Source organism: Silene latifolia, chromosome Y (assembly GCF_048544455.1).
Source record: "Silene latifolia isolate original U9 population chromosome Y, ASM4854445v1, whole genome shotgun sequence".
Taxonomy (NCBI): domain Eukaryota; kingdom Viridiplantae; phylum Streptophyta; class Magnoliopsida; order Caryophyllales; family Caryophyllaceae; genus Silene; species Silene latifolia.
The window spans coordinates 150,649,865-150,673,774 of NC_133538.1; the positions used below are offsets into that span (position 1 = coordinate 150,649,865).

At 39.8% G+C, this 23,910-nt stretch overlaps 3 protein-coding genes across 3 annotated transcripts; all 3 read right to left on the reverse strand.

Moving 5' to 3' along the window:
- Positions 1 to 707: 707 nt before the first annotated feature.
- On the reverse strand, positions 708 to 8,057 carry LOC141626335 (protein TIC110, chloroplastic-like). Its single transcript, XM_074440204.1, has 15 exons — positions 7,331 to 8,057; positions 7,089 to 7,148; positions 6,880 to 7,003; positions 5,876 to 5,944; positions 5,674 to 5,772; positions 5,463 to 5,529; positions 5,229 to 5,293; positions 4,473 to 4,567; positions 4,175 to 4,299; positions 3,838 to 3,938; positions 3,359 to 3,575; positions 3,092 to 3,246; positions 2,433 to 2,558; positions 1,298 to 2,275; positions 708 to 1,216 (listed from the first exon to the last, which is right to left on the reverse strand). Exons 1-15 carry the CDS (start codon positions 7,846 to 7,848, stop codon positions 974 to 976), a joined length of 3,042 nt encoding a protein of 1,013 aa, XP_074296305.1. The 5' UTR covers positions 7,849 to 8,057; the 3' UTR covers positions 708 to 973.
- Positions 8,058 to 16,961: 8,904 nt separating this feature from the next.
- LOC141629172 (uncharacterized) lies at positions 16,962 to 18,152 on the reverse strand. Its single transcript, XM_074442216.1, has one exon. The coding sequence runs from the start codon at positions 18,150 to 18,152 to the stop codon at positions 16,962 to 16,964; it is 1,191 nt and encodes a 396-aa protein (XP_074298317.1).
- Positions 18,153 to 18,167: 15 nt separating this feature from the next.
- On the reverse strand, positions 18,168 to 18,590 carry LOC141629173 (uncharacterized). Its single transcript, XM_074442217.1, has one exon. It carries the CDS (start codon positions 18,588 to 18,590, stop codon positions 18,168 to 18,170), a length of 423 nt encoding a protein of 140 aa, XP_074298318.1.
- Between the last annotated feature and the right edge of the window lie 5,320 nt (positions 18,591 to 23,910).

Below are 23,910 nucleotides of genomic sequence, written 5' to 3' on the forward strand. Positions count from 1 at the left end.
AACTAAATCTATCATCTCAAGATTATGAGAAATTACTGCATGGCAAAAATTTGGGATTCTACTACCCAAAGTCCATGTCTTTCTTGAGGGTCCTCTAAAACCATCAAGACGGGAACTCCCCATGAAGAAATTTCAGGGACAGCAAAAGTTCCCACCTCTTCTCCTACACCGGAGAACTTTTTAAAAACTATCGATGTCGAGGAGCAGACTTAATGTGTTGAGTTGGTTCAAGAGGTCATCTTCCAGGTTGATAAGAAGACTCGTCTCACTTCTGCCGCCTCCTATGTTTGCAAGGTCTCACTGGTCCAGTTTAAATTCGCAGCGGTCCGGGAACATTTGCATAGCAATTGGGGACGCAGTATGCATCATTCCAATAGTAAAGGTCGAATGGGTCGATCTCCTACTAGTTCAAGGAAACGCTCTTCCGTTTCTGTCGTTACGAGGGCAAAGAGAAAGGAGGTTCAGTCAATCGAATTTGATACCCATTACCATCCCCTTTCAAGAAATGTCGTATTTTCTCTTCAATTACATCTACCTTTTCTTCAGTTTCTTGAGTATCAAATAGTTTAGGGGGATTTACTGCCCCTTTCTTTGTAATATAAATGAACTCTATGTAGACGTTATTTATTTTATTTATGTCAGTTAAACTAATTTCTGATCAGATATTCTATGCAAGAAGTATATTCGTACGTGCTCGTGTAGAGGTCTAGAGGACAACCAAACATCATCTATACAACAATACGTATGCATGACAAAGGATGCCGGTTCTCCAAAAATCCCATGATTCCCATCACAGGTTTTAAATGAGAACAGTATGCAAATTGATGCATCTCTCTCGTTCAAAACCTTAATCACTTTACACATAAGACAAACTTGACAAGTGAAAACTAGATAGTCAGACCAGACCAACCTCCTCATCCTATTGTGCGTGCATTGCCTAAATACAAAATTCAATGCAAATTCTTCATCGTTGCTAAAATACAAATTCCTCAGCTTCAGCACCAACACTGGGTTCTCTGTCCCCCATCTCTTTCAAAGCAGCTGCAGCTGAGTCACTTATTCCAAGCAGATACTGTAGACGTGACAACTTCTCTGGAACAGCCTCCTTTTTCACGTATATGGCGTACAGATCTGCCAGTTCTTCTGGCATGTCCCATGACAAAGGCTCCGCACTTACAGCCTTGTCACAAGCTAGCAGATCGTTAAGTGTTGAGACCTACATAAGTTACGTTCACATATTACGGCCGATAAATGAAATTAGACAGGAAAAATTTCGCAGATGTGATTAGGTATATACCACTCCTTGATGGTTTCTCTGCCTGAGTAATGCCACTGCTTGAACCAATGAGATTGTTAATCTACTCCGAGCAAGTTCATGGACAACTCCTTTAGCCTTTTCAGCATTTATACTCAAGTCCGCAGGTATTTTTTGATACACTTCTTCCTCGTCAAAGTCTCCAGTACCAGAGGAAAATATTTCATCCACACTCTTCTTATAAAGATTTTCCCGTAAGCTCTCTGAGACCATGGTCTCAATGTTCACACTTGCTTCCTTGAGTTCTCTAATCTGCTTGACACTAAGCCTTCCCTGACCTATTGCTGTTTCTATGGCAGCCGCCATCTTTGAGTTTACAATGCTGTCTCTTACCTTTTGAGCGTACTCTGGAGGCAATCCCACTTGCTTCTGGACCTCATCCAACTGCTCCAACCTAGCTTTAGTCATCTGTCCATCGGCTAAAATGACCTCTGCCTGCTGCCTAAATGCCTGTTCAGCTAGACTTCTGTGGACCTCCACAATCTCCTTACGTGACAAACCCAGAATTCCACCCAGCTGATTTAGATAAAGATACTCTGTGTTGTCCTTTTTTGTGGTGATTTGGGCACCAAACGGAATTTTAGTGACCTCTCCAGTTATGCAATACAACAAGTATGTCTTGTAGAGGTCAGCCCTTTCCCTGTCCGACAGGTCATCTTTAACTGTTATTTCTGTCTGTCCTGGCTTCCCAATTTTGTCCTCAAGTTCCTTAGTGGGCCTTGCTTTCCTGAGAGTCTGTAGTGACTCCCATTCGTCCTCATCTTCTGTCTGCTCCTCTACCTTGTCAGCAGGTTCTGGTTCCTCTGTTGGTGTATCACTTGATTCGCCTTTGATGTCCGCCACTAATTCAGTGACCACCAAAGTGTTAAATGCAATCATCTTCATAAGGATTTTTGCAGATTCATTTCGACTCCCAGATGCCCTTGCCTGTTTAATATAATTGATGAATATCCTGCGAACCTGCATTAATAGATTGTGAATGAGAGGCACATTGACTATCGTCTTTAACTCTTTATCTCCTGTAATAAACTTTATTTTGTAGAAGCATCTTCATTGTGAGTCATGACACTCGTGAAAATACCAAATTGATGAGCAACTGAGAAGAGTAGGCACATACCGCCTTACTAGCAATTGATATTGCTGCTTCCCTAGTCAAGCGTAAGCCATGAGCTGCTTTCCTCACAGAGGCTTTTACGTCTGCATCATATCCATCAACACCAGAAGCAATGGCATCTCTCACCACCTAAACACAAAGACAAAGTAAACATTTCATGATTGTACATACTAATTTTATGATTTGTCAGCTATATCAACCTAACAGTCTAACACAGCAACTGAGGGAGAGAGAAGGGTAGAAATTCCAATAGTAAGAAATGATTTAAGTACTGAACCAGGACGGAATGAGTCAGAGCCTTTTAAGACAATTTATTTATTTATTTTTTTAAAAAAAAGTGCATATATCAGTTTACTTGGCAAATATACACAACCCTAAGACAAAGGCAGGAGACTGAATAAAGATTCATGCACTTTTGGATGATTCTAAAGAGTGAACTACCTATTCAAGTCTTTATAATAGTGACTTGACCATTCAACAAAAGCCAAAAGGCACTATCCATCTCTAACACTTTGTTCTGTATCAGAACTTTAGTTCTAAACTTCTAATCAAAAGAAAACACAGATTCCCAGGAAAGTTCTCTAACTGAAAGCTAAGAAGATCCATCCATTAGGTGAAGTTCACAATGAAGCAGTAACAGGAATTGTGTTTTGATACAGTACCTTCTCAAACAGACTGCCACATATATCAGCATGAGCTGCTTCAACAATTTTTTGGGGAACACATAACATGACTCGTAACCGAAGCAAACTTTGAACATCCTCTTCACTCAACTCTCCGTCAGCTAAGCATTGCTGAAGCTTCTGACGATATATTTCTACAAGAAAAAGTAGATCAGAACCGCATAAAGGACAAATTCAATAGCGGGCTCTAAACAAAGAATTTAACATGTTCTCCGTCTCAAACAGAACCTTAGCAGAATGAGGTACCTTCGTGAATTTCACTGGCTTTCCGTGGGTCAAACCGCAGCTTATCACACAATTTCTGAAGGAAGACTGCTTTGCTCTCAGCTGCTTCTAGATCACCACTAGAAACAGCCTGTGCCAACAATTTGCGATAAACCTTTGAGGTGACATCAATTGTGATAGCTTCTGCCTCTCGTTTCCCAAGACCAAAGATGTTTTTTAACTGGTTTAACGCAGCTATCTGATCAAGGACAGAATCAATTATAAGGAAGCGGTTTAGTCTTTGAGCTCATGCACACACAGAAATCTCGGGAGTATTGTAATGAATTTTAACAACCGTATGAAATAAAATCATTGGGCTGAAGTAAACAAATTGATGCTATTTTGCTCTTTACATCATGTTACATAATACCAACATTGAACATGTCATATTCTCTAATTACATATAGAACACGGGAAGAGTAACAGCTACAAACAATAAATAGCAAAAGGAAATTCATCACCTTATCTTCCTCAATTCGGCCACTCGATAGGGAGTCTACGACATACGCTCTGTAGAGAAGCTTCAAGTCATCAATTTTTCGATCACTGTCATACTCACCACCTGACAATCATCACACGTTCATGGCAATGCCATACATACAAATAAAACAGCAATAGTGTCCCCAACAAGATAATAGAAACAAAGCCACTAATTTACCAAAACAAGGAAAAAAACAGATAGCAAAAGCTGGCAGGGAGAAGAGTCTGGAGTACTAGTATTCAATGCAGAAAAAAAAAAGGAAAAAAAAAACACCTTCAAATAGACACAAATAAGTAAAGCAGCGAGCAAAAGATTACCTACGAGAGAAACTGGACCTATTCCACGAGCAAAATTAACAGCATCTGGATGGTTTTTTACTGATATAAGATGATTATTAAATGCCAGAATTTTATTAAGCTCTTGCACAACCTCTGCAGTTCCTCTGTAATATCAATATGAAAGATAAATACAGATCAAATAACAGTTAAACCATGTCACTCGAGGAGCAGTTAAACATTACACTAGTTATTTTTTCATTGTTTCAATCCAAGGGGAAAAAAACTATTTTTGAGTCTCTTAAGGTGTAAAGGCGACAGTAGCAACAACTGATCATACCCTGTTCTGGTCCGTGACTTCAGGTAAACAAGAGCTTTCGATAAATTTTCCTCTACAAGTCCTCTTGTATGATCCTTTAGCATCTCTTCAGCCAACTGCATAGAATGATCCAGCACATCATGAGATAAGCTATGAGATTCATTCTAGTTATAAGCATGACCCGAGAACGAAATCACCAAATTGTACATCCCAAAACGCAACTGACCTGACCCGAATTGACCCCAAACTACTGATTAAAAATCACATTCAAGAATATCTTTAGCTTTAGGGGTTGTTTGGTTAAAGAAGGTGGAATGGAACGGAATGGAATGGATTGGAATTTCATACCATATAGGTGTGGATTTAGCACCCTATACCTCTCTTAATATGTTTGGTTTGATCATGTCTCCCACTTAGTGGGAATGGAGTTCAAAACTTTTGAGGAGAGTAAGGAATGAGATTCTAGGGGGTTGGAATGGAGTTAGAATCCATCAAGTATCTAACTTCATTCCAAAATAAGACAACCAAAAGTTAGAATGGCCTAAATCCATTCCAATTAATTCCAAAACACCCAGCCAAACACCCCCTAGGTTAAAGAGGACAAAAACAACAGTCATAATGTTCAATGACCAAACCAAACCCGTCCCGAGTGACATGTACCCAAAATGACCCAACCCAAACTACACTGACCCAGATCTGACCCGAATTACATGCCTGGTAAGTCTATTTAACTACAAAAGCAAACAAATTATGAGCACGTAGCTACAAAGGCAATACCTCATCAGAAAGACGATATGAAACCTGAGCTTTTCTAAGGTTAACAAGTTGCTCTGCATCTAGATCTGAATTTTAAAGCAATGTGAAAAAATTATATTCTGAAGCAAATCACCGAACTACAACATTAATCCATCTACTAGAGTAGAAAAAATAAATACTAATAATATGTTGCCGAAACACCCTGCTTACGGCATACGAGAGCTCAACACAAGTGAGAATAAGGTAAATACTAGCCTCTGTCAACTGATTTCAGCCTCTTAGCATAAAGCCTCTGAGCATTGTCACGAACAGCAACCTCAACCTGATAATGACACGACACAGAAAGTAAGAGAATGACTGATAATCATGAAATCATCAACAAAATGTCAAAAGAAATAAAGTTTTTATACATGATAGAAATGTATAATACACAACAAAAAAGATGCAGATGAATTTAGGTGTTTACCTGAGAATCAGTAATTTTAAAAACACGTTTCCATGGCAAGAGAAAAGCCGAGGCCTCGCCAAAAACAAGAGTGGATACATAAACTAGCTTCTGGAATGCCTGTAGTGAGGGTCACCTAAATGTGTCAAAACACCAAAATCGCCAAAGGACAGTGCACGAGATTTAGATCTTACAATACAGCAAACGAAGACAAGGATCTCACCTTACGTTGCTCCACGTCACCCTCACGATCTCCAGTTTCCAGCCTTTGTCTGAAAATGCGTCGAGCAATCTACAGTCACCAAAAATACAACAGCCTTGAATAAAAGTTTTTTGTTAACGCGATCTTGAAGGAAAGGAAGTGATGAACACTGGATAGGTTTTATGATAAAAGTCGAATTTTTTTGAGGAAATCCCAATCGGTGTTTTAAGCTTTCAATAACGGAATTCCAGAGCTAAACTCGGAGTAACATGGTTTGGGGTATCAAAGAGACTAAGAACCAAACTCATCTAACAACTACCCATTGTTGAGTATGACTGAGCACGGGAAACAATGTTACAATGCGGCAATGCCTACTAATATACTTTCCTTACCAGAATAAAAAAATAAACAATGTTCATTTTATTAACGGAGTCCTACTTTGGATCAAAACAATGTCAATCTTGTTTGGATTTGGTAGAATAGGATCCCTAACAGATACTCACTATTCCTCCTGGAGTCTCCCCACTTAACCTTCCTTCTAGATATAGGTGATAAACAATTGCCCAAATGAAACTTGAAAAGATGTACAGCCAGTAATTCTCATTAAAATTTCATTCAAGTTCAATAGGTTAACTAATGTGCGGAGAGCCACCTTCCCATTAACATTACGCGCGCTGCAAGGCTGCTACCTCTGCTTAAACATCGCCCCCTATATGCACACACACATAGGCCCTCTCAATCCTTTTGCTCAAAACCCTCTCCATAGGTCCCTCTACATTGCACTCTTTTCCATTTAATTAGATTGTCCTAGGAATATGATTGTACGAAAAGACTTAGACTTAATTGTAAACAAGGGAAATGAAGATAAGCGTGAGAACGGTATAGAGCCCTATCAGAAAATGTAAATTACACTAAAGAGAAGCATTATGGATGTGTTTGAATAGCATTTGAGAATGAAAGGGAAATGGGATTTATTTAAAAAGTAGGAAACAAGTTGAAAAAGTAAAGGAAGTAAGGAGAGAAACCTCAATATGCGTGTTAGCGGCATCAGGATCGTCAATGCCAAGAGAGTTTTTGAACTTAATAATAGTTTCAACTTCAGTTCCGTTGAGATCTTCATTTGCAGAGGGAAGAACTGAGGTCACAAATCTACAAAGGATAACGGAAATTCAATTTAATTGCACGTGTATGTGTTTGGGAATTGAGATGAAAGTATAGAAAACACAAAATTGACCTGAGGTACAAGTCACAGAGCTCCGAGGTGAAAGCTTCGTCTTGCTTGCTAACGCCATACCTAAAACAAACACACATGCATACAGGGAGTAAGGATGAATTGCGGGAATAAATAACAAAAACTCCCTCCATCCCAATCATCTATTTTCTTTGTTCGGAAGTATTTTAATCAATGGTAAACAAATAATTGGGACGGAGGGAGTAATAATAATAACAATAGAGCAATTAAAATAAATAAGAAACCTTGAGGGTATGGCCATGATATAATCCTTGTCTAAATAGAGAGGATCTTGAGAAGAAGCAACGTAATTGTGGAGATGAACGGCAGCAACCTCAGGCGCACAAGAATTGACCGAGTAGGCAGCAGCAGCAGCGGCACCTCCCAAGACAACGGCGCCTCCAACTGCAGCGTTACGACTTCCACCAAAACGAGAACCGACGCCGAAACCAGCGGCCAAAGCAGCGGCGACAATTAAAGAAGAGGCAGCGAGCCTAACAGGTGGAGACATAGTATCCACTATTGAATGAAGGCCGCTCAGCTCCCTCTTCGGACCGAATATATCCTCCGAAGTTGAATTACTAGTAGTATGGGTAATGGCGGAGGACGCGGAGCATCGGAGCTTGGTAACGCGTCGGCGTGAATTGATTGGAATATTGATACGGTTGCTACGGAGAGAGCATAGACGTGGTTTGAAGGCCGAAAATAAGAGTGGGGATGTTGTTGACGACGCCTTCACGGTGGTGGTGGTGGCGGCGTTCATGATTGAGTAGAGTAGTTTAAGAACCTCTACTTCTCCCTCGACTCTGCGGATTTAGTCTTTTAGGGCTCACTGCTGCCGATAACAACAATGGATAGGGAGACGGACACCAAATGAGGACTCTCTCTCACTCAACGCCCTCTACACTTTACCTTTTTTTATCATGGACTATTTGGGTTAGTAAATTCGTTGTCTCTATAGCGGCTTTAATATAAGAGTAAATTAGATATTACTCCCTTATGAAACACGTTTTGCTAAAATTACTCCCTTTTAAAACAAAATGCTAAAATTACTCCCTTAACTTCAAGTCAGGCAAGAAGTTGCTCCCAAATCACAAGTCAGGTGAAATATTCCGTCATTTTTTTAATTTTCCCGCCTTTTGTCTAATTTCATGACCGTTTTGCCCCTGTAATGTCTTCCCCTCATGTTATATTCCTTGCTTTTGCTCAATTTACTCCATATTCATATATACCATCTCTAAAACAAATTTCAATAAATTATTTCTACAATTTGGAAGGCAAATTATTTGAAGGTGAATTTCTTTATCTCTCCCTTTATTTTGCAGATCCTTTATTTTGCAGATTTCAAACTCTTCATTGTTTTTTATCAACAGTTAATTGAAATTGTAATTAGTTGAATTTGCAATTAGGGTTCTTATTTTATTTGGGTATTTTTCTGATTTGAATTGTTGGTGTGATGCAATAGAATGTCTAATCATTCAAAGGAAAGCAGCTACCATAGTACAAGCCAATATCCGAGGAAATGCTTATGCGGAGTTCCTGTGGCGATATTAACATCATGGACATCTGACAATCCGGGAAGACGGTTTGAGAAGTGTAAATTCTCAAATCCCAGGATCTAGTTGATTGGTTGTGAATGGTTTTTTGGCATGATCGCACTCAAATGGATTGGCAAAAGAGGTTATCAACAAACCGATGATGGAGAAGAGATTGTTGAAATGTGAAGTTGATATATTAGGTAGGGACGTTGATCGCTTAAAGATGAGAGGAAGAAGGTAATCTTGGAGATTGAGAAGATGAAGGTCGTTGGTGCGATTGAGGTTGCTGGCAGACGGGCCTCATTTTTCAAAGGTTCAACTATGGCAATTTTTGCCATTATGTTTGTAGTTGTAGTGTTAATGTTCAACACATTTTAGTTTAACAAATGAAGCTCATGAAAATTTTCAATTAACGATTCATGAGCCATTTGATATTGTAATGTATGGAACTTATTCCGGATTGTAATGTTACTTGAATTCCTCTATTTAAGGTTTTAATGTTACTTGAATTCCTTTATTTGCTGTTATAGTGTTCAAATAAAGGCTGATTTGCAATGAAAATTGCAATGGAAACTGTATTACCAACATTGCAAGTATAAACAACATTCCTTGCATACCAACATTCTTGCATTACCATTGAAATTGCCAATAGAAACTGTCAACAAAAGACATTTAATTACTAAAACATATTGTACTACATAAGTTCTTGCATTATCAGCTACATCAGTTCTTGCATTACCAACATTCAAACTTAAGTTACATAATACCACTACTAAAGTAAATTATTGCTAGCTTGACTCAAAGAATCGAGTGAAGGATAGATTGGCTTGAGGATTGGAGGTGCTTGGAGCGATGTGTGGTGGTGGATGGGCCTGCCTGAGATGATGTAGCATTTGCGATGCTTGAGTTCCATGAGGTGCCCTTGTTCAGCTCTTGTCACTTTCCTCTCGCCTCATTTCTTTTGCCCACCGACTTTTACTTAGTGGCCTTCCACCAGTGCCCTATCGGTGACGGGAGGTGCTCTTGGGTTTTTACGGGTCCTTCTGGAATGACCTGACCCTCCACAATTTCCACATTTATTTGTCTTTTTCATCCTCTTAACCTGCCTAGCTTCATCTTCACCTGGCTCCTTCCTTCTTCTTTTGGACTTAGGCCTACCAGGCATGGTTTTCATAGGTGGTGGCAGTGGCTCTGGTAGACCTGTTTTCTCCCAAAGCTTAACACCAGGCATAGGAAATACAATTTGGTTCATAAGTCATCCGATACTTTGCTTTAGTGTAAGCCTCATGAACATAATCTTTTGGTCGATCTTTCCAAATTTATGCAACACATAGCATGTGGACAAGGCAATCCACTGAGATTCCAATGAAAGCAAGTACATGTCCTAAAATTAAGATCTACACAACACTGCTCCCCTTTATAAATCACTTCATATACCCCTGCATAAGCCCTAGACCATTTACATAACCTAGACTCTTTCTCAGCCCATTCCATGTACTTATTCACATAAGGCATTAACCTTTCCTTATATGCATTGCCACCCTCCCTCTTCTGACATATTCTTTCCATTACATACCTCCTCATCCACTCCATATGTGTGAGGATTGGCTTGTCTCTGGCTTCTTTTAAAACAGCATTAAAGACCTCACAAAGATTGTTGAGTAGAAGGTTAGACTTACATTACGTGTCAAAAGCATGCCTTGACCAGTGTCTAGGGGGATAGCATTCAGGTACTCCCATGCTTCAGTTGATAGAGATTTTAGAGCATTCATCTCATTGTCAAACTCAGCCTGTAAGCATTTTAAAAATGTTAGTAAAATGTAAACTAACAAAAAACCAATCAACACTCAACCTAAAGTAAATTATGAGCTATTTACATACCTTTGTTGTGGCTCTTGCAGCTGCCCAAAATGATTCCTTAAACACTTGGCCACTGAAACTCAACTTGAAGTTAGCCCAAATATGCCTTGCACAAAACCTCACATTTGCCTTTGGTACAACCGTACTCAGTGCATCTAGCAAACCCTTCTGCCTGTCAGACATGAAGGTTAGCCCTTCTCCCTCCACCTTATCCAAGTCAGATGCTAACAACTCCAGAAACCATGTCCAAGAGTCTCTATTTTCTACTTCAACCACTGCCCAAGCAACAGGATATATGTTGTTATTTCCATCCAAGCCTACAACAACAAGACAAATCCCAGGGTACACTCCCTTCAAATGACACCCATCTACACCTAGAATGGGTCTACAACCCTTAGTGAACCCTTCCTTGCAGGCTGCAAGACATATATACATCCTTTTAAAGATGGGTGAGGGCCTTTCAATGGAATCACATACCACAAAAGCTGAACTTCCTCTATTGTATTTTAAAATAGCAAGAAACATAGTCCCACACATGTGCATATTGATCACTCCCATTCCCATAAATGATTAACTTGGCCCTTGCCCTTGCATACCAACATTTCATATAGCTAACATGAACTCCCAACTCTCTCAATACAGAGCTTTGAAATTTTTTCAACTTCCAGTCAATGTTATCTCTAAAGAACTCTAAGTATTTCTCTGCCAAGAACTCAGAGTTTACTTTCCTATTGTAGCTTGCCCTAACACAGTTATGTTTCAAATTCAAGCCCTTAATCTGAAATGTATTCTCATTTTCCATTTCTGTAGCATGAACTCTGAACTTACACTTTCTCACCTCCTCACCACATGAACATTCACCAAATTTAGATTTCTTGCTATTCCAAGGACACTTGCACCTATGCCTACAATAGGCAGTCACTCTATCTTTCCCATTGTGAGAATAGTAGAAATCATACCCATTACTCACACTGTGATGCACTAATGCCTTCCTAAACACTTCAACACTAGGGAACTTCAACCCTAAACTCAATCTCACACTTTTTGAGAAGTCAGTCACAGGATTAAAACAAGAGTTAGAATCAACCTCATCATCAGACCCATGCAAACTTCTAAGCTCATCTGATTCTATACCCTCCTCTTCAATGAACTTGACCTCAAGGTCATCAACTCCTATCAACTTTCTTTTACCTCTTTCTTCTAAATCTGCTGCACCCTTACCTCTTTCTTCCACAGTCTCCTGAACAGTTTCAAGTATCACACCACCATCTGCTTTTGCAAATAGATCTTCCTCAACTTCAACCCTAACATCATATTCATCTTGCTCAAACTCTGGATCACTTGTTTGACTTATATCTGAATCAGTAAACTCATCTTCAAGGTCACCAACCTCTACCTTTTCCTTTACCTTTTCTTTTCCCTTTCCAAGCACAACTTTCCCTTTCCCCTTAAATTTTCTAGCAACTGTCTTCTTTCTGCCTTTAACAATTTGTTTCCCTTTACCTTTCTCTGTCACCTTATCTGGTATTATGACTTTGTCATCAACACCAGCCTCAAACCCTACAACTTTACTCTTCTGCACTTCAACAGCCTCAACACCAACCTCAAACCCAGAATTATCTATCTGTTTACCACTAAACCCAGGTCCTAAGTTGTCCACAAAGTGTAAAGGTCTCTTTATAGGCAACTTAGCTCTACTTGAGATGACATTACATCCAATTAAAGGTATTAGATCTGAGTTGTTTGGCTCTGTAGCTGGAGGCTGTTTTACTATAGTGGAAATGTTTGTTTTGTTTTGCCTAGGACTTCTTCTCAAAGGTTGTAAAGATTCAGTTTTGTGATTTTTTTTCTCACCCCTGGGATTTGATTTCAGAGGCAGTGAAAGCTCATTTATGATGTTTTCTTCCTTTTTCCTGGGGGCTTTGAATGTGCTTGGACCACCTTTAAATGTGGATGGACCAATTTTAATTTGTGCATTTTTGTTGGGCTGGGCATTTACTTTGGGGTGTGCTTTGAATATGGGCTTTTTGTCTATTAAAGTAGTACTCTCCATATCACTTTTCACTTGCATATCCCCCTCATTGTCTCTCTTTCCCCTACTTCTGGTGATTCTAGGAGTGACCCCTGTTTTAGGTTGAGTGATGTACAGAGTTATGGTCCCCAACTTACACATTGTCCTCAACAATTGGACCACATCAACCTCTTTCAATAGCAAAGTCCTCCCATTAGTAAGATCCACTCCATACCTTCTATACCACATATCAAAGTCTCATTGACTTACATAAATATTGCCCCACCTCCTTCAAAAATCCACATTCAACCTATCATTCGCTACACAATTCGATTGTGTATACAACCCCCTTATAAGTAGTCGACCTTCCTTTGTTTCAAACTTCCCCTTATAAAAAATCCTCAAATTAACACTAAATGGCTTAACTAATGAACCCATAACCTACAATATAGGTAAAAACAACCAACATCATCATATGGTTTAAATTTAGGGTTAAAGAACACAGAACATTCAAAATTAAATGTAAATGGAACAACTAAAATAAACGAATCAAAATAACCTCGCAATTCAATTTAAAAAAAAAAATCGAAATCGAAATAACATCAACCATAAATATCAAAAACTCACCTTAATTTGGATGAACGCGCAGATTACAGATTAGGGTTTGTCGCCTACTTCCAGAGCATTTGATTGATTATAATCGTCGCAAAAAAAATCAATTGAATTGGGGGAGAATTTTAGGGGTTAGGGTTTTGATTTAGGAAATTGGGGGAAAAGTTTAGTGTGTGTGTGAATGAGAAAATAAAATGACTGAGATTATGAAAATTTTTTACTTTGGGCTTATGTTGAATGAAGGGTATTATTGTCCATCACTTTGTTTTTTTCACCTGACTTGTGATTTGGGAGCAACTTCTTGCCTGACTTGAAGTTAAGGGAGTAATTTTAGCATTTTGTTTTAAAAGGGAGTAATTTTAGCAAAACGTGTTTCATAAGGGAGTAATATCTAATTTACTCTTAATATAATTTAAGTTGAAAATTATCAGTAACTCTTTTTCAAGGAAAAATAGATAAAATGAACATTATTTAATGGACGTTCTATTTTCCGATTAACTCTCATGAATCTCACTAATACAACCTCTAATTTTTATTACTTCCTCAATTCAACTTTTATCACCTCACTTCAATATAATACTCCTCATATAAATTGAAGAAATGGGGTGATAATTGTTGAATGGAGGGAGTATTAGTTTATGCACTAGTGAGTGTACTACTCCGTATTTCTTTGTGCTAACTCGACCGAGTACAATGGACTACTCGACCGGGTAGAGGACACTCGACCGAGTCATTCGCCGTACTCGATCGAGTGGATAGAAGGGATAGTTCCTAGTTGGTGTTTACTCGACCGAGTAGGTTCACCGCTCGGCCGAGTAGGTCTTGTTACTCGGTCGAGTCGGCCCGATCTGGGGAGTTCGCTCGGTTTTGTTTTTATTAGAATATGTAAATATTCCATATAGTTTTGATATTATCCTTGTAATATTTAGTTTGTTATTAGCTAACCTATTTAGGAGATTGACTCTCCATAATTAGTGGTCAACCCATGATTTAAAAGTGTTTAATCGGATGATTTTCTCATTGATATTCCTGCGTAATATATACAATCATACAAACATATCTTAGGGAAACTAATCCCATTGATTGAGCCTAGAATCATGGGTTGACCACTAATTATGGAGAGTCAATCTCCTAAATAGGTTAGCTAATAACAAACTAAATATTACAAGGATAATATCAAAACTATATGGAATATTTACATATTCTAATACACCCCCTCAGTCGAAGCGGGAGGTGGTCGAATGCTGAGACTAGCGCGGAAATCGTCGAACAAAACTTTAGGAAGCCCTTTAGTGAACACATCTGCGAATTGGTACCGTGACGGAACATGTCGGACTTGAACTTGACCAAGAGCGACCTTTTCCCGGACAAAGTGAATATCCAGTTCAATATGTTTCGTACGCTGATGATTAACTGGATTTTCCGAAAGATAAATGGCAGATACGTTGTCGCAATAAACCAATGTTGCTTTATGAATAGGACAATGTAGTTCGAGCAATAAGTTACGTACCCAACATGATTCGGCGACGGCATTGGCTACACCTCTATACTCGGCTTCAGCACTGGATTTAGAAAGTGTTGGTTGTCTTTTTGAAGACCAAGAAATGAGGTTATCACCAAGATAGACACAATAGCCGGATGTAGACCGGCGGGTGTCGGGACAGCCTCCCCAATCGGCATCGCTGTATACAGTGAGCTTGGTGGCAGAGGATTCGGTGATGTGTAGGCCATAGTGTGACGTTCCCTTCACATAGCGAATGATCCGTTTGAGGGCACCGAAGTAGTGAGCATCACGGGGATCGTGCATAAATAAGCAAATCTGTTGCACGGCATATGATATGTCGGGTCGAGTGAAGGTAAGGTATTGGAGAGCTCCGGCGAGACTACGATAAAGGGTGGGATCCGAAACAGGAGCACCGGCAGAACCACTCAATTTCGACTTTGTGTCGACTGGAGTTTGAGCAGGCTTGCAAGATTGCATCTTAGCGCGAGATACAATGTCCTCGGCATATTTTTGTTGGTGCAAAAACAGTCCCTTAGAATGACGGACAGCAGCAACTCCGAGAAAATAATTTAATGGGCCGAGGTCTGTCATTGCGAACTCGGAGCTGAGATGTGACATGATCTGCACTCTTAAAGAATTAGTAAAAGTGACCAAAATAATGTCATCAACATATAATAATAAATAAGCCGTATTGTCACCGTCGCGATAAATAAAAAGAGAAGTGTCAGACTTGCTATTTTGAAAACCAATGGTCGAGACAAATGTAGCAAATCGATGGTACCACGCGCGCGGTGCTTGCTTTAGGCCATAGAGAGATTTATTGAGGAGGCAGACATGATCGGGGTGAGTGCTATCCCGAAAACCCGGTGGCTGATACATATATACCGTTTCAGCCAAATTACCATGAAGAAATGCATTCTTCACATCAAGTTGCCGAATGGACCATTTCTTTGAAACGGCAAGGCTAAGGACCGTCCGAATGGTAGTGGGCTTGACCACGGGACTAAATGTCTCGTCACAATCGACACCAACCTGTTGAGACCTGCCATTGACAACCAACCGAGCTTTGTATCGCTCCAAATCACCATTAGCTTTGAATTTATGCTTAAATAGCCAAATACAACGAGTAATATTGACATCGGGGGGTCGAGGCACAAGAATCCAAGTCTTATTCTTAATGAGCGCATCAAATTCATCTTTCATGGCATTTTTCCAATTAGGGTCATTAAGAGCGTCGATAGGATTTTTTTGGCACGGGAGACAGGCTAGTAGTGGCGCTTAAATTCATCCGGTGAGTTGGCTTGAAGATACCATGCTGAGCACGGGTTGTCATTTGTGGAGACAAGGTGGGTTGGGTATGGGGAGGAGAGGCCGTGGTTGAAGGAGGTGTGGGGGACGGTGAGGGGGCAGTGGACACAGTAGGCGTGTTGACCTCCGAGGGAGTATGAGGGATAGGGGTCGACACGGGTGTGTGGGGTGAGGGTGGTGTGTCCGGGGCTGCAGGTTCGACACCATGGGGTGAAGGACGCTGGATATGGGCAGCCATATACGGAGTCAGGTCGTTAGATAAAAACTCGTAAGTGGAATTGGTTGGGGAAAATGTTTCGGCAAAGGGGAAGGTAGACTCATCAAACGTAACGTGTCTTGCTATGAAAATTTTCCGAGTGGCCAAATCCACACACTTATAACCTCGATATTAGACGGGTAGCCGAGGAAGACGCACGGTGTAGCACGGGGAGCTAGCTTGTGAATGGTTGAGGGAGGGATATGAGGAAAGCATAGACATCCAAAGGTGCGGAGGTGTGTGTAGGCCGGAATTCGGGCATAGAGACTAGCTGTAGGTGAGTCGAAGAGGTTGGCTTTGCTAGGGAGGATGTTGTGGATGTAAGTTGCCATGTCGGGGGCATGGTGCCACATATTGGGAGGCATGTGAGCGTGAATAAGAAGGGTACGCATGATATTATTGATGGTACAAATTTTTCGCTCGGCCTTACCATTTTGTGGTGATGTATGGGGGCAAGAAAATCGGAACAACATACCATTACTAGCAAAGAATTTGTGAAAGGAGGAGTTGTCGTATTCGCGACCATTATCACATTGAAGATTTTTAATGGGGCAATTAAATTGGGTCTTTATCATGTTGTAGAAGGTTTGAAAAATAGCATATACATTCGATTTATTTGTAATAGGATAGGTCCATAGAAAATTAGTGTAATCATCAAGAAACAAAATATAATATCGATGGCCTAAATTACTTGGAATCGGAGATGTCCATAAATCGGAATGTAAAATATCAAATGGGGAAATAGTACGTGATAAAGACGGATAAAACGGAAGCTTCACATGCTTCCCTAGCTGACACGAACGACAAACAGTAAGTTAGGGCTACATGAGATAGTCTTATTCTTGCAAAGGGAATTAAAAATATTGGAGCCGGGATGTCCAAGGCGAGCATGCCAGACCGTGGACGGTACAGTCACAAAAGCTTGAGGAATTGGTGGGTCGGGTTGGGTGGATGGCATGAGAGGATATAGTTCACCCGTGCTATGGCTTCTCATAATCGGCGTCCCCGTCTTGAGATCCTTCACAGTAAAGCCAAACGGATCAAATTCAACAGAGACACTATTATCGGTGGTGAATTGTCTTACCAAGATAAGGTTTTTAATTATATTCGGGACATGTAAGACATTTTTTAAGACAAGGGAATTATGTGGGGAAGGTAGAGTCATAGTGCCACGACCTACTATTTGAATTAAATGACCATTTCCGACTACAATATGACGCATATTACTCAAAGAAGAATAAGAAGAGAGAGTACCGTTGTTGGACATCATATGCGAAGACGCCCCAGTATCCATATACAAGTTGTCATCCGGCTGTTGAAGCGACAAATTATGCATAACGGTCGCGATGTCAGTAGGAACGAGTGCTCCTGATGGCATTCCAGTAGCATTCAGATGAGCATAAAAGGCGTGTTGTGGCCGTGGTCCTAGTATCCCCTGTGAGCGTGAGGCCGACAGACCAGGTGTCCATCCAGTCGTGGGATAAGCGCAAGGTGGAACAGTCCACCCCTGCGGTGCGGGATTCTGCCACGGGGAGAGTGGGACCCACGTCCAACCAGTGGGTGCCGTAGTAGTCTGCGAAGACCGAGAACCACCACCATTCCCATTACTAGAATTGTTTTGAGAACCACCATTATTACCCTTCCCCCGATTATTGTAGCGATTCTTACCTTTGCCCTTAGAATTATTATAGTTATTCTTTGAGCGAGAATGAGAGCCACCATTGTTGGAGGACGAGTGATTGGTGTCGGTTGTGGTGTCTGGTGAAGAGGCAACAAGAGCAGACTCCGTTGTCTTGGCACGACGAGTCTCTTCCAGAGTGAGCATAGATCTTGCTTTGTAAAAGGGAGGAAGCGGGTCACTCTGTTGAATGATGGTAGCAACACCATCATAACCATCAGACAAGTGAGTGACCAATTGAAGGACTAGTCGTATCTCAGAGACAGGCGCCCCAACATTAGCCAATTGATCGGCTATCATTTTCAATGCTTGACATTACGACGAAACATTGGGATAATTATCCATATGGATATTTGTAAACTGCTGCTCCAACATGACGGCTCGAGAATTTTGGTTATCATTAAAGATATCCTTGAGACGGTTCCATGCCTTTTGTGCCGATGCCCCGGGTTCGAGTATGGTGTGTAGAAGATCGAGAGAAATTGTGCTATAGATCCATTGCTTAACAATGGCATCCAAGCGGTCCCATTGGGCGTCCTTGTTGAGGACTGCATTGGCAGGAGGAGCGATATGGTCCAAAACGTCAAACGCGCGAGCCGTGTTTAGGAATAGCTCGGCCCATGAAGCGTAATGAACGTTCTCATTCTCGAGGATGATGGGAACGAAGTTCTTGATGTTGGATACGGAATAGGCAGGGTGAAAGGATGGGGAAGATGATTTTGTTGCGTCGTTTGTCATGGTGTTGAAGAGAAGGAAGAAAGGAGGAAGAACAGAGTATGAAGAAGAAGAGGCAGCGGAAGAAGAGGATCAGAAGAACACTGATACCATAAAAGTGTTTAATCGGATGATTTTCTCATTGATATTCCTGCGTAATATATACAATCATACAAACATATCTTAGGGAAACTAATCCCATTGATTGAGCCTAGAATCATGGGTTGACCACTAATTATGGAGAGTCAATCTCCTAAATAGGTTAGCTAATAACAAACTAAATATTACAAGGATAATATCAAAACTATATGGAATATTTACATATTCTAATAGTTTTGTTTTAAACCTAGGGTTTTGGGCACCTTATAACCTTTCACCTAGAAAGTCACCCTAAAAACATCTTTATTTAGTAAGGATTCATCCATTCTAATCACCTCTTAGTAAGTTTATACTAATCTTCCTTTGATTTTGAAACTAAGTTATCTTCTACCACTATTAATCATCTTCATGGAGGCTAGACTTAGAACCTAAGAACTTGTTGTGTTCCACTCACCTTCTGAGACAAACCTTAACTTGGGGATTTTGGGGAATTACTTACAATTGGACAATTAATTAAGGAATAGAAGTTGATATGTATATTATTATGTTGTTTAGGGAGCAACTTTATAGATGAGCGCTTTTGGTTGTTGATTTGTTGAAGAACTTGCTTAAAGGTAGAGACTTTATCTACTCAACTCTTGGATTATGTGTTTCTTTGAATTTCATGGTTGTTATTGAATATGTGACAATGAGTCTTGATACTATGATGATGAATAAAGGTCATTCACGTGTTATGGATGTAGCAAGGTTGTATTGTGGTTATATGAATTGACTTGACATTGGACTTTGTTTGTTAGGGACCGCTACGGGTAACCGGTTTCCTTGGGCACCGTCGTACGTGGAGGGCCACCCGTGAGTTCCCCTTTGTGGGGCCGCCACAAGGAGGATGTGCACATTTATGATCCCGAAGAGGTTTGATCAGATTATGCTAGGTTCGAGTGAAGCTCACTTGGATGGGGCTTGGTGAAGCTAGGCATGGGTGCCAATGCTAGGTCCGTAGCAACCATGGTGAACGGCTATTCTAGCTCAAGGGAGCATGTGTGTTTAAATCCAATGTTTGGATTAAATACACACCTATTTATTAGTAGTTATTTCCTTGTTTATTTCCCTTAGGGGGGTGTTCGGTTGGGAGGTTTGGAATGGAATGGAATGGATTCTAGTCACTCTAGTGTTTGGTTGGGGTGTTTTGGAATGGAGTTATAATCCTGATGGATTCTCTTTCCACTCCAACCCCTTGGAATCTCATACCCACCTCCTCCCCATGGATTCAAACTCCATTCTTTCATGTTTATTTTTCTAATGAACCAAACATATTTTAGAAGGTATGGAATTGGAACCCCATATTCCTATGGTTTCTCATTCCAATCCATTCCATTCCTAAGTAGTGAACCAAACGACCTCTTAATGTTTTGCATAAATGATGGTAGTAATGGTTGCTGTTAATTAGGATAGTTACAACACTTAACACCCCCTCTAAATGTTTATTTCAGTTACAACTCATGGGTAAATGCCCTCTTAATTGCTCTTAATTAGCTTTGAACAGTTTCTAGACGTGTTGAAGGCTATTTATAGGCCTGATTGTGAGCTTATAAGACATGAATCATTATCCAAGAAAAAAGACAATAAGATAAACACTTGTGTTTTCTCTCTCATTTGAGTGTGTAGTTTACATACCAAGTTTGAGTTACTTTTCGACGCGTTTCAAGCCTAACTAGATTGTTTCTCAATAGGTCTTGAGTTTAATCAACCCCATTGGCAAATTATAGGTCTAGTTTGTCAAATATCCTTGCAAATCAGATCAGGTCGTACCTAGTACGTTCAGATCTTATTTGTTCTTTCATTGTTACCGTTTAAAACCATTATTACAATTCCAGAATATGAAATCGAGCAGTTTAACTGACTGTTCAGTTCGTTACTATTGTTTTTATTCAACGCGTTTTGAGTAATTACTCGATAATTCTCAATAGGTCTTAAGCTTTGATCACCATTGTCGAGTTATAGGTCTAACTCGCCAAATATCAGTCCTTAGTTCGATAATTGATTACTTCAAATATCGCTGTTCAGATTGGGTTGCATCTAGTGCATTTAAATCTCGTTGTGTGTTTGTTGTTCTAAGACTTCCGCTACCAACTCAATCAATTTCAAACAGTCTATAAAACAGTTCAGTTCCCATAAAACTCGACAATCAAACAGTTCAACTGACTGTTCAGGACGTTGGTTTTCCGCTGCACTCACACGAGTTCTATTCTTTGAATCCAACTCGTATCAGTGTTTGTGGTCGAGCATGTTCGCCATGTGATTTGAGTATCACTTGTTTGCCGTGTGATTTGTAGCACGCTTATTACGTGTGAGTTGTAGCACGTGCCCGGGTCCATTTGAATTGTCAATCATGTGAGTCAAGAGTTGCCTTGTTATTATTATGTGTTGGTCGGAAATTTAGATAATGATGTTTAATTAGGCTAGAAACATGAGTTGAGGTTGTTGGTCGTATGTATCGAGCATTGCCACTTTGTGGTTTAATTGTGTACGGAATTTCTCTATCCAACCTTGTGTTGACTTGTGTGTTACTTGTGTTAAAAATTATTTTTTAAAACTATTTACCGTGATCAGAATGATATTTCCGGTCATGTGGTGAGTATGCTGACTTTCAGGTGATTAATGATGGTGGATGCTTGTGGGGGCGTAGCCGCGTAGGGCCTTGAGGGGCGAGTTTGACATCGATCCGAGAGTTGGCCTCAGCTTACTAGTTTTGACACTAGACTTATTTATGTTTCCGCTTTTCTTTAGTTTGATTTTGGAACTTGTAATTTGACAATTTTGGAACTTATTTTGTATATATTTTGGCATTAAACTTTGAGCCTTTAAATTGTTGCATGATTGTGGTTTTGATTACACTACCTCGGAAAACCGAGATGAGTAACATCCCCATTTACCTTGGTCGGGTAAGTGAGGGTGTAAGGGTGTTACAATTTACATCGTTCATAGATTAGTTGATGGTATAAGTTTTAACCTCGCAAGTGCATGTGATCGTTGCACAATTAAGGATCGAACCACAAGGAGCAAGTAGAATACTAATCGTTATGTTCACGCGTTTAGCTAAGTTGAATACAACAAGGATGATTGATTATCTAAAGAGCCAAACTAATTATCAAGAAATGAAATAAACTAAATAGTACTCTAAATAAAGAAGCAAACAAATAAATTCGGTTTTACTCGATTGATAAAAGGCCTAGGGCACGATTAGACTACAAACATTCATAATTACCATGTAATTCCGCCAATTAGTCATCTAGGGGTAATAAAGTGGGGAAAAACGCCTCTAATTCGCTTATTAACTCCCTCCCAGGTTCATAATATGACATTAGACATCCCGACTCACCTCCTTCCCGGGTTTGTGACTCGGATTCCCCGACTCAATACTTTAATGCAAAAAGAACACGCGCTATTCTCTAAGCACTCAAGTATCGCTCAAAAACAGTAAGCTTACGATAGATTCCCAGATTTTCCAACCCTTTTTCCCAAAGGCAAAGGTCAATCTGGTTCCCAAAGGCACCCCCATTAGGCTCTCCCTCTCGGGTTCAACCCAAATAGGCTAAAGATGCAAATAGGTGGTTAATCTAGGACCTAACCAATTCCCATTGGTGGACAAGGGTCATCAAACAACCAAAATCCCAAATACAACACTAACAATGATAAATCCTTTGATGAACCCCACTAATTACCCCCTCAACAACTAACTTAAATGGAACCGATCATGTTAATTACCCTTGTTAGTGCCTAATCGCACCCTAGTTAAAGGACTACTCACTATTCATGTTGATTAAGACTAAACAATTGATAAAGGTGGAAACTAAGCATGCAATTAATTAAGTGAAAGAGGAGTGTCAATTAATTAAACTAAGATTAAGATGGAACAAATGAAAAAGAGCAAACTTTATCACAACCAATCAAAGATCCTAATTTTACTAGAGCAACAACACCAAACAACATGAACAAGATGAACAAGAGAGAGCAAATTTCTATTCTAGCAACAAACAAGGGAAATCCGAACACAAACAATCAATAGAAACTAAGATTCAGCCTAAAGGTGTTGTTTTTAAAGATGTCTCTGATAAACATGTTAAGACTCCTCTTGTTCATGTTGAAGGAAAAGGTAAAGAAAAAGTATCTTCTGATGTCTCTAATGAATCTGTTGATGCTGTAGCTGCCATTGTTCTAGGGGTGGTGGATTTGGTCGAGGGTCATTCTGTGGAACCTTGTCAAATTACCACTTTTGAATCTAGTAAATTAGTTTCGTCCATTACTGCTCCCAGGGGCGGATCCAGGCCCATTTTACTAGGGCTATAGCCCTAGTAGTTTCCAGGGATAAAAATTAGATATACATAATAGAGTAGTAAATATTCAGGTAATCCTCTCTGCCATAGTGGTTTGGCTGTCAGTTTTCAGAGGCAAGACCTGGGTTCGATTCTCTATGCGGCTATTATTTCATAAACATCTCACCAATTTAATAATATTTGCCTTAGCATATTATACCCTTATATTTTTTAGTTTTTGTTTTCATCTTATATGATCATGCATTTTGAGCGATCAATTTTTTATCTATCTTGGCCCATGAAATTGGATCTTGTTTTCTTTTGTGAAGATATAAGCATCAATTTTAACTCTCCGACTCGTTTTAATGTACAAATTAAATCATCATTATGAGTTACGGGCAAGTAACAAAACATACTATATGTACATCATTGAAAATGAAGTTCACTAATAACATTTTACACACTCAATTTAAGTGGTTAGTCGCTATAAGTACTTGAATAATTATAAAATAGTTTGCTCAGTTTACGACTTATGAGTAATCGAGTATTGAAAAGTCGATAAAATGCCAACTTAAAACACGAAATTTGTATGTATGGGTAAAATATCACGAAAATGCCACACAAAATATACTCCACAATAATATCAGGTAAAAGCATGAATACTTATCGACTTAAAAAGCCTTCTAATGTATTTCTGACCTTAAAAAAAAATTAGCCCTAGGTACATACGATTCCTAGTTCCACCCCTGACTGCTCCCGAAACTCTTTCTGTCCTTGTTGTTTCTCCCAAGAAGCCTGTTATCTCGTTGCCTGAGAAAATTATTGCCGTCAACCCCTTTGCCCTGCCGGGGGAGGGATCCTCTACTGCTCTGAGTGCTGGTAATGTCACTCCCGATGATTACCTCGCTGACTTTGTCTACGATGATGATGAT

Coding starts and splice junctions, on each gene's coding strand:
- LOC141629173 (XM_074442217.1), bottom strand. CDS start 18,590: ATGACAAACGACGCAACAAAATCATCTTCCCCATCCTTTCACCCTGCC.
- LOC141629172 (XM_074442216.1), bottom strand. CDS start 18,152: ATGATAGCCGATCAATTGGCTAATGTTGGGGCGCCTGTCTCTGAGATA.
- LOC141626335 (XM_074440204.1), bottom strand. CDS start 7,848: ATGAACGCCGCCACCACCACCACCGTGAAGGCGTCGTCAACAACATCC. Junction 5,530..5,673: donor TTAAAATTACTGATTCTCAG/GTAAACACCTAA, acceptor TGTCATTATCAG/GTTGAGGTTGCTGTTCGTGA. Junction 3,247..3,358: donor AGCCAGTGAAATTCACGAAG/GTACCTCATTCT, acceptor TTTTTCTTGTAG/AAATATATCGTCAGAAGCTT.